General features: G+C 40.3%; 3 protein-coding genes across 4 annotated transcripts in view; all 3 read right to left on the bottom strand.

Annotated features, from left to right (window-relative positions):
- Positions 1–1201: 1201 nt before the first annotated feature.
- Positions 1202–2779, bottom strand: LOC130999070 (elicitor-responsive protein 3). Its single transcript, XM_057924542.1, has 6 exons — positions 2644–2779; positions 2149–2300; positions 2003–2068; positions 1791–1929; positions 1578–1713; positions 1202–1509 (listed from the first exon to the last, which is right to left on the bottom strand). Exons 2-6 carry the CDS (start codon positions 2258–2260, stop codon positions 1351–1353), a joined length of 612 nt encoding a protein of 203 aa, XP_057780525.1. The 5' UTR covers positions 2261–2300; positions 2644–2779; the 3' UTR covers positions 1202–1350.
- On the bottom strand, positions 2463–5027 carry LOC130999067 (pentatricopeptide repeat-containing protein DOT4, chloroplastic-like). The gene is made up of 2 exons (XM_057924538.1): positions 2937–5027; positions 2463–2846 (listed from the first exon to the last, which is right to left on the bottom strand). The coding sequence occupies exon 1, from the start codon at positions 4873–4875 to the stop codon at positions 2953–2955; it is 1923 nt and encodes a 640-aa protein (XP_057780521.1). The 5' UTR covers positions 4876–5027; the 3' UTR covers positions 2463–2846; positions 2937–2952.
- Positions 4013–15731, bottom strand: part of LOC130999068 (uncharacterized) — a 27591-nt gene continuing 15872 nt past the window's right edge. The window contains exon 2 of one of the 2 annotated variants that reach the window (XM_057924540.1): positions 4013–4153. The gene's annotated coding sequence lies outside the window, so the exon portion shown is untranslated. The other variant, XM_057924539.1, reaches the window with a different exon arrangement.

Here is a 15731-nt window from a genome sequence, read left to right as displayed (position 1 = left end):
ATCAAGTGAAGTGTACATTCCATAATGTATTTTTTCAGATACACTAGTATCCTTTATTCAATAATGAGCATTGTGTAATTTTATGTAATTAAGTTATTCGTGATTTTAACGAGGTCTGATCCTGTGTTGGCGCCTATGCTTCAAGGGTTTGTTTAGATTTTTCTTTTCTCTTTTTTCAACAAAATCATAATTAATTAAGTAATTAAGTTGTTCGTTCTATCAATTTGGGTATTGAGTATAAAATTGAAATAAAAATGTGTTAATTTGTTGCTTAATATTTATATATATGAACACGGCTGAATTTTATTTAAATAAATATAGATTCTTTGTACCAAGTGATAGACGTGCACATCATGATTTGCCTGTTTTTAGGTTCACAAAATGGGTCTCAGCAACGTGCATCAGTTAAAGGAGTGTTTCAATAATTGAGAAATAGTCAATGGTGGTATAAATAATTAAAATAATCAGTCTATAACTATAAGAAGAAGGTTTTCAGAAGAAATAAGATATTTGTTTATGCAAATCGGGCCAACTTCATTACAATTTAATTTTCCTTGAAAACTGTATTTACTGTCGATAATAAAATAAATTAATGCGCAATTAAGTGACAGTGATGATAGGGGACAACCGTTTTTCAGCTATTTATACAATGATAAATTAAAAAAAAAAAAAGTATGGTAGCATTGTTTGATTAGATCTATATTTTCTTTTACTACATTTCTTGAAAAATGGAAATTTGGCATTATGAATTGGAATATCAATTTAATAAGTACTCGTTTTTTTTTTGTTAAATATGAAAAATTAATAAATTTTTATTCTAATTGTGGAGAAACCGGTATAAACTGAGTACTTATTAACTGAAAAATTGAAACAAAAATAAAATGAATTTGGTGCATAGTTAATACCTCCTCTATCCATGAAAAATATCTTTTTGCCATTTTGAGATGTCACAAAAATTAATCTTTTTTCATTTTTCAAAACTTTCTATCACATGGTGGATCCTCTACTCCCAATACAATTAATTATCGTTATTAAAATTATTTTTTTTAAGATTATTTTTGTGAACGAAATGAGTACTATTTTATACTACTAGTAGTATTTATTTTACTTGAATCTGATCCAACTTTACATCTATTATACCGTTACCTTCTTCTTCTTCCTTTTTTTTAAAAATTTTTATAAATGCATATATATTGAAACGTAGCACAACATATTGGTCACATTTATTCCCCAATATCACGGTTAAGAATCCAAAATTACAATTGATGTTTTTTTTTTTTCATCATACTTATCTTCCAACAATATCAATACATGTTGAAATAAATGAAATTTGCAGCATATATAGCCTTCCTAGTTGTCTTTATGGTTGTTTATGAGATACCTATTCTTATAAGAAGAGAAAAGCCTCCACCACTTGAGTTTCCAAATGCTTGTGATCACAGAGCATATCGATCCACCTCCTTCATTTCCCTTCTTCACGCATTGCTTCCCTTCCACGTTCACAACCATCTGCAGAAATCCACAAAAACTCAGCGTCGTCTGGTGATGGTTGGTATGCACGAATACAGAAAACTCACATTCGGTGTGAACTTCAATCCAACGGTCATCTCCCCTTTGTAAGTGTCGTCTTCAAGCACCACGTTGAAAGGGGCAGGGAGGATTTCTGTCAGCCCTCTGTAGTTCCCCTCCACAATAATCCCTCTGAGGAAGATTCTGCAAAGAAGAGCACGACGTTTAACCAGGCGAAAAATTCACAGAGAAAACGACACAAACAAGTGAGGGAAACTTGCATGGTTTCACCAACAAAGTCATCATCACTCAAATGTTCCTCTTTCACAATCCTGAGTTTCAGATGGCTCAGCGTTTCCAGCTCGGATTCTGGCAGCTCGAACACAAGCTTCTCGTTCCAGTAGATCTTGTCCCGGTTTCCTGCAAAAGTTCAACAGTTAGATAAAAGTTCGATTTCCTCAGAAATGGTAACAAGTAACAACTCTATGAAAACCTGATGAAGTCTTGCTTGTGAATATTTGACTGCCACATTCAACAATTACATGGTAACCAGGGTGTCCTGTCAACATAGCATATCCAACAACGTTAATAAGAGAGACGATTTATCCAATTCTATGTATGCTAAGGAGATCATAGTACCAAGAATATGGGCGTGGTCGATGCCTTTGGCGCTAACAAGAAGCACTTCAAGAATTGCACCTTTCATTTGATCAAGAAATGCCTGCCTATCCTTACTCTTCTCATTGTTCATACAAGGAGAGGGAGACCTTATCTAAATGTATTTTTAATACCTGTTGCATAGAGAGGTTAAATGCAGCAGTAAATGTGTAAACTTCAGTTATGTAAACTCCATTTATTATGTGGTCAGTTACCACTATATATCAACATCAACATGAACTAAAAAATAAAGCAAAGAGATTTTTTTTTGATCGAAAAAATAAAGCAAAGAGATATATTTTGGCAAAATGCCATAAAGTTTATTTGAAGAGAGGAGGTAAGTAATGAACATCAATCTAGATCACAATAACAACGAACAATCTCAAAACCAAAGGTGAAAAGATCTATCAATGCAGTAGCTTGCACTTGAGCATTACAACCTACAAATGCAGAGACTGCTTCCCATTGAGCTCTGACCTGATAAAATGGAAAATCTCCAACGGCTCCATGCTGAATTCATGACGTCTGAAAGCCTCGAAGCTTAGTTGATATTCCATTTAAATCATTCAAGGCTATCATCTTATGCTATAGAATCATAAAACAAGACCAATTCTAGTTGAAATCATAGCTCCGGCTATGCATTCTCATCTTTCTTCTCCTGTTCTAGCGCTATCTATGAGCTAAACAATTGTTTCATTGAGACAAAGTGTATTTAAGAAGCTGAGTATGTAAGAAAATATTCAATCTGTGATCAGGTTAGGAGAGCATACAATATTTGTATATGATTCAGTTCATAGCACTATAACCCACAACTTTCTTCAGTGATTTGGTGTCCATTGTCTTTCTCAACTTCTCGACTTCCTTCCATCTACCCTGCTCTGCATACAAGTTCGAGAGAATGACATAGTAGCTGGCATTCTCCGGGTCCAAACTGATGAGTTTCTTGGCGACATCTTCCAAAATTTCATTAGGTCCATGAGAGTTTCTGCATCCAGCAAGAAGAGATCCCCATATACGCTTATCGGGTTCCATAGGCATATTATTTACAAATTCAAGAGCCTCTTCAATACTTCCTTGACGGCTAAGCATATCCACCATGCAAGCATAATGTGCAAGTTTTGGCTTGATGCCATACTTGGCTTCCATCCCACGGAACCAGTTCCAACCTTCATACTCCAACCCACAGTGACTGCAGGCAGAGAGAACTGATACGAAAACCACATCATTAGGCGTTATTCCATAAGATAGCATGTTTGCAAAACACTCAAGAACCAGCTCTCCACAGCCATTAACCGCGTAGCCATTTATCATTGAACTCCAACATATAAAATCTTTGGTGGTATTTTCATCAAAGACAGCCTCCGCATGCCCTATTTTTCCAAATTTGCAATACAAATCAATCAGTGCAGATGTCAAATATGCACTGGCTGAGTATCCATCTTTTATTATCTGCGCATGTGTGTTTTCGCCAATCTCCAGAGCTTCAAGTGAACTACAAGCCAGCAATAAACTAACGTACGTGAACTCATTAGGCTTCTGGTCGGCCAATTGCATCTTTCGTAATACATCAAACGCCATATAAGGTTGTGCACTTTGAGCATAAACTGCAATCATAGCGCTCCAAGCAACAACATCTTTCCAGTTAAGATAATCGAACAAATTCCTGGCTGACTCAATATCTCCAAATTTAGCATAGAGTTGAAGAAGTTCAGTCACCAAAGGAACATTTGAAAGAAATCCCATTTTTAATACAAGACTATGAAATCCATGCCTGCAATAATTCTCATCCAACTGTTTATATGCTCCAATCACTTCTTGGATGATACGTTCGTCCACATTTTCACCACAGCAAGCAAGCAGTTCTAGAAAGATCTCCAAGGCCTTCCCCGGCCTCTCATTTTCAACACAACCGCGTATCATGATCCTCCACGAAACGACATCCTTGTTCTGCATACGTTCAAAAACATCTAGTGCCGCCTCCAAATGCCTGCATTTGGAGTACATATCCAGAATCGAATTGTGAAGAACAGTATGATGGTAAAACGACCTTTTGATGGAATAACCATGAATTTCTCTCCCCATCTTCAATGCACCTAACTCAGCACAAGCAGGAAGTACACTCGAAAACGTTACATGATTTGGCTGCACATCAGAAAGCAACATTTCCTCCAACAACTTAAAGGATTCCAAATACTCTCCATTGCTCACAGCTGCAGAAACCAATGCACTGCACAGAACCACATCTCTGTTAGGCGTTTGTTCAAACAGTTTCCGTGCACTCCCCATATCCCAATTAGAGTAAACACCAACAAGTGCAGTAGCAACAGCTACCTGCGACTCGATCAACCCCATTTTTACAGAGTAACCATGAATCCCACACGCCAAATCTTTCCAACCAAGTGATCCAGCAGCTTTTATGAGACTTAATACCGTCACAAAATTTGGCCTTTGCCCATCGACTAGCATCAATTTGAACAAACTTACAGCCTCCTGGGGCCGATTTTTCCGAACCAAATTCGAGATTCTCGATGTCCATGATATTATGATATCATTTTGTGCAAAATTTTCGAATGGGTCTACCAAATTGGGGCGGTTTCTGTATGCAGGAATGTGGGCGTTGCAGTTTGGTAAATTCTGACGAGGTGGGCATCTGTTAGTGATTTTATCGAACACTAGGTGGGCACTTCGAGATCGGACCACATTAGACATGCGCCCGTAGAAAAAGACAACGAAAATTGTTGAATTTCTACTCTTTGAAGCGAGATGGCCAATTGGCAATGCCAGTCGACGAGAGAAACGGAGAGAGAGGAACGATGTTATGGCGACGACGGTGCAGCGGTTTAACAACTCTGGCGCGTAAGAAATCTTTATATATATATATATATACAGGGTGTGGTTCTAGAGAGAACTACATTAGAGCATCCACAATGGTGGTGTCTTAGAGGGGTGTCTTAGGAGTGGGCCCCACCTAAGACACACCCCTCTCCAATGCATTGTGTCTTAGGTGGGTGCTTAAATCCTCATTTCCACAAAATTCATATTTTTACACTTTTATTTTTAAATTTCTAATTTCATTAAAAATAAAATTAAACATTACAATAATTTAAAGACATAATTTAAATACAATAAAAAAATAAAAAATACACTAATTTTCTAGGACTCAATCGGACCAAAACGAGACCAAATGTATTTTTAATTCAAATTTCATTAAAATTTAAATTAAACATTGCAATAAAAATAAAAATTACATAATTTAAATAATAAAAAAATTACATAATTTAAATAATTAAGATTTTAAAAGAAAAAAAAAAAAAAAAAACAAAAACAAAATTCCCCACCCACCGACTCCACTTTTCTTCTTTTTTTCCCCACTGACTCCATTCCTTCCCCCCTATCTGCGTCTCTTTTCCAGCAAAAACACAGACTCCATTCATTCCCCCTTCCCCCCATCTGCGTCTCTTTTCCAGCAAAAACACAGACTCCATTCCTTCCCCCTTCCCCCTTGAACAAAATTAACGATTTTTGAATTTTTTTTTAAATTGGGCGCGTCCGAAGGACGTGCCATACACTCTCCCCTCTCGCCCCGGGTTGAGGCTTCGACACAGCCTCGCATATGCGCGCGTCTCCAGCGCGCGGCCGCCTCCTTCGCCCCGGATCGACACCGGCTTCGACGCTGGCGCTGTGGATGCTCTTATTTGTGAGAACGGGAGAACCATCAAATCTAATGCATCCGCTGTAAAAATTAATGCATTCGCTGTTAAAATTAATGCACTAAAAAAATTAAAAAAAAAATGCTCCCTTCAGGATTCGAACCCAGGATCTGCATTCATCCAACAAGATGATGCATCCACCGTAGATCTTGATGATCGAATGGCTGAAAATGGTTCTCCGGTCTTCTTTTATTTATGGTTCTTTCTTGAACCTCTCCCTATATATATATATATATATATATATATATATATATATATATATATATATAGGGGCGCGCTCCAGTGAGACCCCCTAATTTTCGTGTAACATAAGTACAATGAATAAAATATATAATACTAATGAACAAAACGTATATCTAATGAATAAGATGCGTATATTGATGAAAAATAAAATTTAAAAAATTCGTAATGAATAAGACATATATACTGATGAACAATGCAGTATATATTGATGAATAACAAAATTTAAAATATTCTGCTATCTCCACGATTCGAACACTGCGAAAAAAAATCACCCTCCAGATACAATATTAGTCATAGGATTGATAAAATAAACGCACCAGATCGTGCCCTAGATCTCACTAAAATTAGGGGGTCTCATTGGAGCGGCCCCCTATATATATATATATATATATATATATATATACACTAGTATTGTACTCGTGCGATGCACGGTCCAATTATTCATACGTATTTGTAATACATAATAGGAGTATTATAAAAATCTATAAATATATTTAAGTGATAAAAAAAAATACAAAGTAATAAAAGCAAATTAAAAATTTAATGAAATATATAATATAAACGAACATCGATAATATAATAATTAATAAATCTAATAATAAGTGAAAATATTTAATTTCGTGTACATATTGTACACGGACATGAAAATCATCCAACAGGGTTACGAATCAACCGTAGATCTTGATGATCTAAGGGCTGAAAATCATTTATATTTTATACACTTAAAAGTGTTTTTATTCTAGCCCACCCCTATATATATATATATATAGAGAGAGAGAGAGAGAGGATCAAATGAGATTGGACAAATGTAGTGAATGGAGAATGATTGCATAAGCCAATATATATGTTGCATAAAACGCTTGTAATTAAATATCAGTTGTATATAAAAAAGAGAAAAAAGACATAAAACGCTTGTAATGACTGCATAACGAAATTCAATTAATTATATAAAATTTTCGCTCCCTCTAGGATTCAAATCCAGGTAAAAATTTTAAGCACCGTAATTTTGCAGCTTATGTAAGACTATATACTGAATTATAGTGTTGCCATGGCCTAATCGGAATCGCCCTGGAGTCAACGGTTCTAACCCGACTCGTTGACCAAGGGCCGGTTCTGGAAACGGAACCGCCAATAGCCTCGGGTCGGTTACGGTTCCAAAATTCTCGACCCGCGACACGGCGATTCGGCCCGAAAACCGGCGGGCTTGGCGCGGCAGGGCTAGGAGACACCTTTTGCGGGCTCCGAGGTAGAAACCGCTGGTTTTGGGCGGTTAACCGGCGGTTTCGATCAAAATTTAATTTATTTTTTTTCAAATTCAAATTCAAATTTATCCCAACCAATTTTATCTATAAATACCCCCTTCTTCCACCTTCAAAACCATCCCATGGTGTTAGCAATCCTACACAAAAGATATATTGTCTTATTCATTTCATTGTACTCATGATTTCACAAAAAATAACAATCTCACTACAGTGCACCCCTAAAATTGATATATATATATATATATATATATATATATATATATATAATGGTTTATTCTCTAAAATTGAATTAATAATAAAACAATTTAAGTTCACCCATAAGTGTACATAATTATCGAATTATCTTAGGAGTATTCATTTTAGTCTAGAGTTTTAGTATTGTTCTTGAAATATTGCAATTATGTCATCGTTTTTTAAGTAGTTGAAAACTTAACATTTTTTAATATTTTCAATCGTTGAAAAGTTTACGTGACATGCTTCAATAAAGTTAGTGTTGTCATATTGCGGTTGCATGATTTCGATGTTTTGGATTCAGTTAGTAATATGTTTGATATGACGTAGCAGACCAGAGCTTAGGGGTGAGCATTCGGGCGGGTTGGGTTGAAACCGAACCGTTTTGACCAACCCGAACCCAAACCGCCAACTAAAATTTCAAACCGAACCAAACCGTTTTACTTGAAAAAACCGAACCAAACCGAACCGTAAAATTTCGGTTCGATTCGGTTTGGCCTAAAACCGTTCCAATTTTTTTTTTATTCAAAAACCTGGTAACAATATTTTGGCAGCCCTTAAAATGCATAAATTCAACAAAATGCATACTTAAAAGTCCACAAAATGCATACCTAATGTTCGCCACAAATATAATCCACACACACAACTACAAGTCCACAAGACCACAACAAAATAAAATGCAAAGTGTATCAAATTACAATTCCAAAACATAAATAGCATAATAAGCAAGATAACAAGAATCATAAACATGTCTTCTTGTTCATTATCTTCAATCTTCACCCCTCTACTTCCATGGAGTCCAAAGTGGTGGTCCCAACCTCACTTGTGCCAACACTCTTCATACCTACAAAAGTAAAAACCAACAACAAATTAGTGAGTATGAAATCAAGAATCAAAGAATAGGGCAAAATATTTAAAATATTTTAACCTTGTTCAAGTTTTTCAATGCTTTCCAAATCTTCTTCAATTGTGATTGGTTGTCTTGATCTTCTAGTCCAATCTTAAGTGCATATGAGACACTCCACAGTTTCGGCACCTAAAGAACTCCTAAAAGGATCAAGCACTCGACTTCCGGAACTAAAGGCGGATTCCGAAGCAACCGTGGAAATTGACATTGACAATACATCTCGAGCAAGGTGTGAAAGAATAGGATATCTATGTTGATTTTTCTTCCACCAACTTAAGATATTAAAAGAAGCCTTTTCTTCCGTAGTCATATCATTCTTGTCTTCAAGGTATATATCCAACTCACTCTTCTTGCTTGGGCCACGGCGTGGGGCGGCGAGGCAGGCTCGGTCGGGCCTAGGCGACGGCGTCGCGGGATGGCTGGGCGACGTCGTGAGTCTCGCGACTGCTGGGACCTGGGCGGGCGTAGCGGCGGGGAACTCTACTGGACGAAGAGGCGCGCCGGCAGGGATCTTGGGTCGGCGATTGTTGGTGGGGATGGCAGTCGCCTTCTGCCAGAATGGGGTGGGGTGGCGGTGGCGCTGCGGCGGCCCGACGGGAAGTGGGAGGAGGGAGCCCTAGAAATTGAAACTTGAATATTGAATAAGAATTGCAATGGGGGAAAGGTCAGAGGCGGGCGGCTAGGGCTGAAATGAGAATAGGGTTTGAAAATTCTAATATTATTAATATTAATTATTTATAAAATATATAATATATTATAATAAATTATTAAAAATTTCGGTTCGGTTCGGTTTATAAACCGTACCGTTTTTTCCAAACCGAAAACTGGCGGTTTGAAAATTTTCAAACCAAACCGCACCGTTTTCACTACAAAAACCGAATCAAACCGCCCGGTTTGGTTCGGTTCGGTTCGGTTTGGCGGTTCCGGTTTGGTTTTGCTCAGCCCTACCAGAGCTCTGGCTACCTTGGGCTGCTAGAGCTGATTTGGTAAGCTCTGGCGGATTTGGTAAGTCACTCTTTACCTTGGGTAGCCAGAGCTGATTTGGTAAGTCACTCTCTACCTTGGGCAACCAGAGCTGATTTGGTAAGTCACTCTCTACCTTAGGCAGCCAGAACTGATTTGGTAAGCTCTGGCGCCAGAGCTTGTTTTGGTAAGTCACTCTCTACCTTGGGCAACCAGAGCTGATTTGGTAAACTCTGGCGGCAGCCAGAGCTGATCTTCTATGATAGAGCTGTGAGGAGGTGAGGTGGAAAATTAATGTTATGTGGCAGCCACGTTGGATCGGAGCTCCATCGAAGATCGCCGGAAAATAGACGCGGGGAAAAATGCAATAAATTTTCCAATTCATGGATTTCTGTTCAGATTTTTTTTGTCATGGGAAAAAACCAAAATCGAAAAAGTATATGATTTTTTCGGCAATTAACCCTTATATTTATACAATCAAAGGCCCAATGTAAAATTTAATGCATTATTTCATATATATACAATTTCACAATTGTATGTATGCCGGTATATTCAATTATTTTATCTTTTATTTTTAAAATATTTTTTTTAGAAAAATTACCATTGAATCAATTATTTTATTTATTATTTTTAAAATATTTTTTTAAAATACTTTTAGAAAAATTACTATTGAAAGCCTTAAATCCTAGTACCATGTTCATGTCACCAACATATACTGGGTAAGAGCCTTAAACCTAAGGTAGCAAATTACTATCACAACCTTTCACCCAACTTAAGAAAATACATGAGTATTACTATTTTATAAGAAGTAAACAATATATCTTGAATTTGGAACCTAGAATATTGGCATGATGCAAAGAATGAAAATATCCTCACCTGAAAGAATTGTGAAAGGTAAGCTTTATACAAACTAATAAAATGTGACACCACATCCATCATATTCAAGCTATGTCGACAAATTAACAGTTGCATAATATGAAATACATATATTAGATCAAGCAGACATATACACGAAATAAGAGCAAATAACATTTTAAAAAAGACAAAAATTAAAACTTTTATCTTGGAACAGATTAGGAGATCTCTCCAGTTCTTCTCTAAAGATCATTCACAGATTCTGCAAAAACTAAAAGAAAACATAGGAGAAAAAGTAACAAAAAGGGGCATTCTCTCTATTACCTCCAGCCTGCAATTCATGCTTTGGAGCTCTTGCTCGAGGCTCTTCTGCTCACAAAGAACTATTGGTTGTCAGCACCCTTATAGCAAAATAGCATAAAGAAAAAATTGGTTGTCATTCTGCATCCACACAAACAAAGCAAAAAATTGAATCAAATACCCTCAATGCCATCAAAGCTAAGGAAACTCACAGGATTAAAAATTAATTTAAATTCAGAAAATCAACTACTATACATATGCAAAGAAAATTTAATAATATATTATACCTGTATTTTATTCTTTCCTCGAATCTGGTTGTTGCAGAAAAAATAGAGAAAGAAAAGAAAAATGCAAAGCTGCATATTTGAGTAGGCATATAACCTACCACCAGAAAAGAAAATAAAAAGAAAAAACTTATAGTATATATTTTTTTCCTCTTGAAATTCTAAAAAGAAGTAGAAATCCAATTTGCATCTAACCTTAAAAACGGGGAAAACATATCAATAACCAAACATATTTCACCGCTTAAACATGAACTCGTATCTTCAATTCAAGGAAAAACATATCAATAACCAAATCTCAGCAAATCATGGAGTACCTCTGAAGAGTTAAGCCGCTGCTCCCAAGCTTTGAACACCGACTTCACACTTCTAGAAAGAGCCAGATAGCTTCAAAAACACAAATTTTCAGTTTCAGGCACCATAAAATGCTTATGTAAAATCCATACATATTTAAAATAAATAAGAAGGAAAACTGCTCAACAAATTCCAGATAGAAAATTCTAGTAGTTCACCGAAAAAGAAATTATAATTCTCTATACAAAGTTTGAAGGTTATGGAACACAAGATATAATGAGAAGAAAAAGAAAAGATACCAATAATGTTGCTCATAATTCTTTGTTGAGTTATGAGATGATTATTCGATTCCAACGAACCACAAAATCTGCAAATTCATAGCAAGACAAAAAATCAAAACAAACGGTATAAATTACAGCTAAATCCCCCAAAGTTTTAGTGAAAAAATCAATAATTCTCGTTACAAACACGTATTGCTGGTGAAAACCATGCCAATGAAACCTCACGGGAAGTCTTTGGTTACTTCCAATTACTTCATCCCGTGAAGATGACCTTCAAAGCAAAGCTATCATTTTAAAATAAGAAAAGAGAGCTGATTATAAAAGTAATTGCATTAGGAGATTCACTGCTAGCGGAGAATTGGGTCTGATCGGATTGATTTGTATTATCTTGATGTTGCTTCTCAATGCCTTAGCTCTTCACATTCCTCGAGGATGGTGGTTCTTGAGGGCTTGGGTCTGGTTGGAGACTGTTTGGTTGTTGAGCCTCTTGGGTTCCCTCACTTTTCGGAAGGTGGTGATGGGGTTTGTTTGACCTGGTTGGAAGGGTTGTCTCCCCTTGGTAGGCGGTCCTGGGTGGTGGTTGTTTCTGCTGCCTTTTTGCTTTGTTTGTTTGCCATGTTCTCTCATGTGTTTCCTTGGTTTTCAGGTTCTTGTGTCCTTGGCCTTCCTGTTGGGTGAGGTCCGCGCAGCACAGCGCCCAGCTCGGAAGCGCTGCGCTCGTCGGAAGCGCTCGTCAGCCCAGCGCAGCCCTGCCCCAAAAGTGCTGCTCGGCGCAGCCCTGCCCCAAAGCGCTGGCCCGGAAGCGCAGCTCTACACAGCCTTGCCCCGTAGCGTTGCTCAGTGCAGCCCTGCCCCAGTGCTCAGCGCAGCCCTGGCCCGGAAGCGCTGCTCAGTGCAGCCCTGCACCGTTGCGCTGCTCAGTGCAGCCCTGCACCGGAAGCACTGCTCAGTGCAGCCCTGCCATAGTGCGCACCGCAGCCTTACCCAGTGCTCAGCGCAGCCCTGCCCTAGAAGCGCTGCCCTGCACAGCCCTGCCCCGGCTGCGATGCTCAGCACTGCTTTGCCCAGAAGCACTGCCCTGCGCAACCCTGCACTGAAAGCGCTGCTCAGCGCAACCCTGCCCCGTAAGCGCTGCTCTGTGCAGCCCTACCTCGGAAGCGCTGCCCTGCCCCGAAAGCGTTGCTCAGCGCATTCTTGTCCAGTAGCGCTGCCCCGGAGTTTTGGAGTCCGCCTCCGTCCTTCCCTGCGTTGTTTTAGTTGCTGCTTTCCCTTTGCGTTTTTTGCTCCCTTTTGCGAGGGTTTTGATATTTTTTTTTTCGTTTTCTTGGGCTCTCTTTTTTGAGGCTCATCTCCTTGTTTGCGCCTGTGCTTTCAAGGTTTTTTCAAAACTTCTATTTTCAATAAAATTTCCATTTCAGCAGGTAATAAAGTGGTGTCAACAGCTGTAAACACTTTGACTTTAGATAATAAAATAGATATATATTATCCACTGCGATTTTTTTTGCCAAAACTCTTTTGGCTTTGTGTCCTTGGCCTTCCTGTTGGGTGAGGTCCATGCAGCACAGTCACCCAGCTCGGAAGCGCTACGCTCTCGTCAGCCCAGCGCAGCCCTGCCCCGGAAACGCAGCTCTGCGCAGCCTTGCCCCATAGCGCTGCTCAGTGCAGCCCTGCACCGGAAGCACTTCTCAGAGCAGCCCTGCCCCAGTGCTCAGCGCAGCTCTGCCCCAGCGCAGCCCTTCCCCAGGTGCGATGCGCAGCACTTCTTTGCCCGGAAGTGCTGCCCTGCTCAGCCCTGCCCCGGAAGTGCTACTCTGCACAGACCTGCACCGGAAGCGCAGCCCTGCCCCAGAAGCGTTGCTCATCGCATTCTTGCCCAGTAGCACGTCTCCTCATTTCTTTCTCATGCTTTCATTTTTTTTTCTTCTTAACAATGCATCAAAAACATCAAAACCATCGCAAAAGGGAGCAAAAAATGCAAAGGGAAAGAAATAGGGAATAAAGTGGTGTCAACAGCTGTAAACACTTTGACTTTAGATAATAAAATAGATATAGATTATCCACTGCATTTTTTTTTTTTGCCAAAACTCTTTTGGCTTTGTGTCCTTGGCCTTCCTGTTGGGTAAGGTCCCCGCAACACAGACGCCCAGCTCGGAAGAGTTGCGCTCTCGTCAGCCCAGCACAGCCCTGCCTCGGAAGCGCAGCTCTGCGCAGCCTTGCCCCATTGCGCTACTCAGTGCAGTGCGCTGCTCAGTGCAGCCCTGCACCAGAAGCTCTGCTCAGCGCAGCTCCGCCCATTGCTCAGCGCAGCCCTGCCCCAGAAGCGCTGCCCTGCGCAGCCCTGCCCCAGCTGTGATGCTCAGCGCTGCTTTGCCCGGAAGCGCTGCCCTGCACCAAAAGTGCTGCTCAGCGCAGCCCTGCACAGCCCTGCCCCGGAAGCGTTGCTCAGCGCATTCTTGCCTAGTAGCACGTCTCCTCATTTCTTTCTCATGCTTTCATTTTTTTTTCTTAACAATGCTTCAAAAACATCAAAACTCGCAAAAGGGAGCAAAAAACGCAAAGGGGAAGAAATATGGAATAAAGTGGGGTCAACAGCTGTAAACACTTTGACTTTAGATAATAAAATAGATATAGATTATCCACTGCATTTTTTTTTTGCCAAAACTCTTTTGGCTTTGTGTCCTTGGCCTTTCTGTTGGGTGAGGTCCACGTAGCACATGCGCCTAGCTCGGATGCGTTGCGCTTCTTGTCAGCCCAGCGCAGCCCTGCCCCGGAAGCGCAGCTCTGCGCAGCCTTGCCCCATTGCGCTGCTCAGTGCAGCCCTGCACTAGAAGCTCTGCTCAGCGCAGCCCTGCCCCAGAAGCGCTGCCCTGCGCAGCCCTGCCCCGACTGTGATGCTCAGCGCTGCTTTGCCCGGAAGCGCTGCCCTGCACCAAAAGTGCTGCTCAGCGCAGCCCTGCACAGCCCTGCCCCGGAAACGTTGCTCAGCGCATTCTTGCCAAGTAGCACGTCTCCTCATTTCTTTCTCATGCTTTCATTTTTTTTTCTTAACAATGCTTCAAAAACATCAAAACTCGCAAAAGGGAGCAAAAAACGCAAAGGGGAAGAAATATGGAATAAAGTGGGGTCAACAGCTGTAAACACTTTCACTTTAGATAATTGTAGGGTATCTTCGCCTAGCCAGGGTTCACCGCTTGGTTCCCGAACCTCCTGTCTTCCCCACTACGTGCTCAAGCACTTGTATCGTCTTCTTCTTCGTATTCAGTTCCTTCTTCCTCTTCAACTTCTGATCTGCACAGAAAAGAAAGAAAAAGGAGAAAAAGATAAAAAAAAGAAGATAAGGTAACGAGAATTCAGAGAGGGGAAAAGGTGTCCTCGGGACACGGTGGGGCTCAGATTTTTCCCTTTAACTCAGCAACCCTTCCGGCAGCAGTTCGATCAAGACCGGGTGGTGGATATGGAGCAGCTTCTCAGATCTCAACAGAGCTACCAACAGCAGGAGCCTAGTACAGAACTCCGGCGGCTCAGATCTACCTCGGGTAACCACCAATCAGGGCTCCGATGGTCAGGAAAGCCCGGTGATACCTCCACTCACACAGGGAATCCCGTACTACCAAAGAAACAACACTTGAAAGGAATAGCAGAGCCTTTCTCGCTTTGATAATAACGGTACACCCAGCATGAGGAAGCATCAAGGTTTTAAGGGGAGCAGTAGCAACGGTAGGATGGATTGCCATTGAAGGCGCTGGAGAAATCAAGGCAGAAGGGCGGTTGAAGGGTGGAGGAGCCGAGGAGTTGGGGAGAGAGAAGAGAGGGAAAGGGAAGCGGCGCAGAGGGAAGTGAGAGAGAGAGAGTGGGGCTCGGGTGGGGTATATCAGAGGGGGGAGTGGGCTAGGGTTTGGGAATGGGCTGGGATTAGTGGGTGGGCTCGGTTCTGGGCCCTGAAGTTGGCCCAGAATCAAAAAGAAAAAGAAAGGGAGAAGGAATGAGAAATGGGCCAACCTCACATATCCACCTTTGGCACATTGATCATTTAATCACCAAGGAAGGGCCATCCTTTTGAGTTGGAGTTGTCATCACAGCCCCTATTTTTACTATCATCCTATCACAAAGACAAGACAATAGAGGGTGAGAAAAATATTAAGCATATTTAACTCAATCTCAAATCACAGAGACCAACCCAGGGAAAACACCATTCCTCAAACCCAAGGGGTTATCATTGGAGATTCAACAGACTCACA

The sequence above is a fragment of the Salvia miltiorrhiza genome, chromosome 8 (genome assembly GCF_028751815.1).
Source record: "Salvia miltiorrhiza cultivar Shanhuang (shh) chromosome 8, IMPLAD_Smil_shh, whole genome shotgun sequence".
NCBI lineage: Eukaryota > Viridiplantae > Streptophyta > Magnoliopsida > Lamiales > Lamiaceae > Salvia > Salvia miltiorrhiza.
Note: the sequence above shows the minus strand (reverse complement) of the source record. Positions and strands in the feature narration are given on the sequence as shown.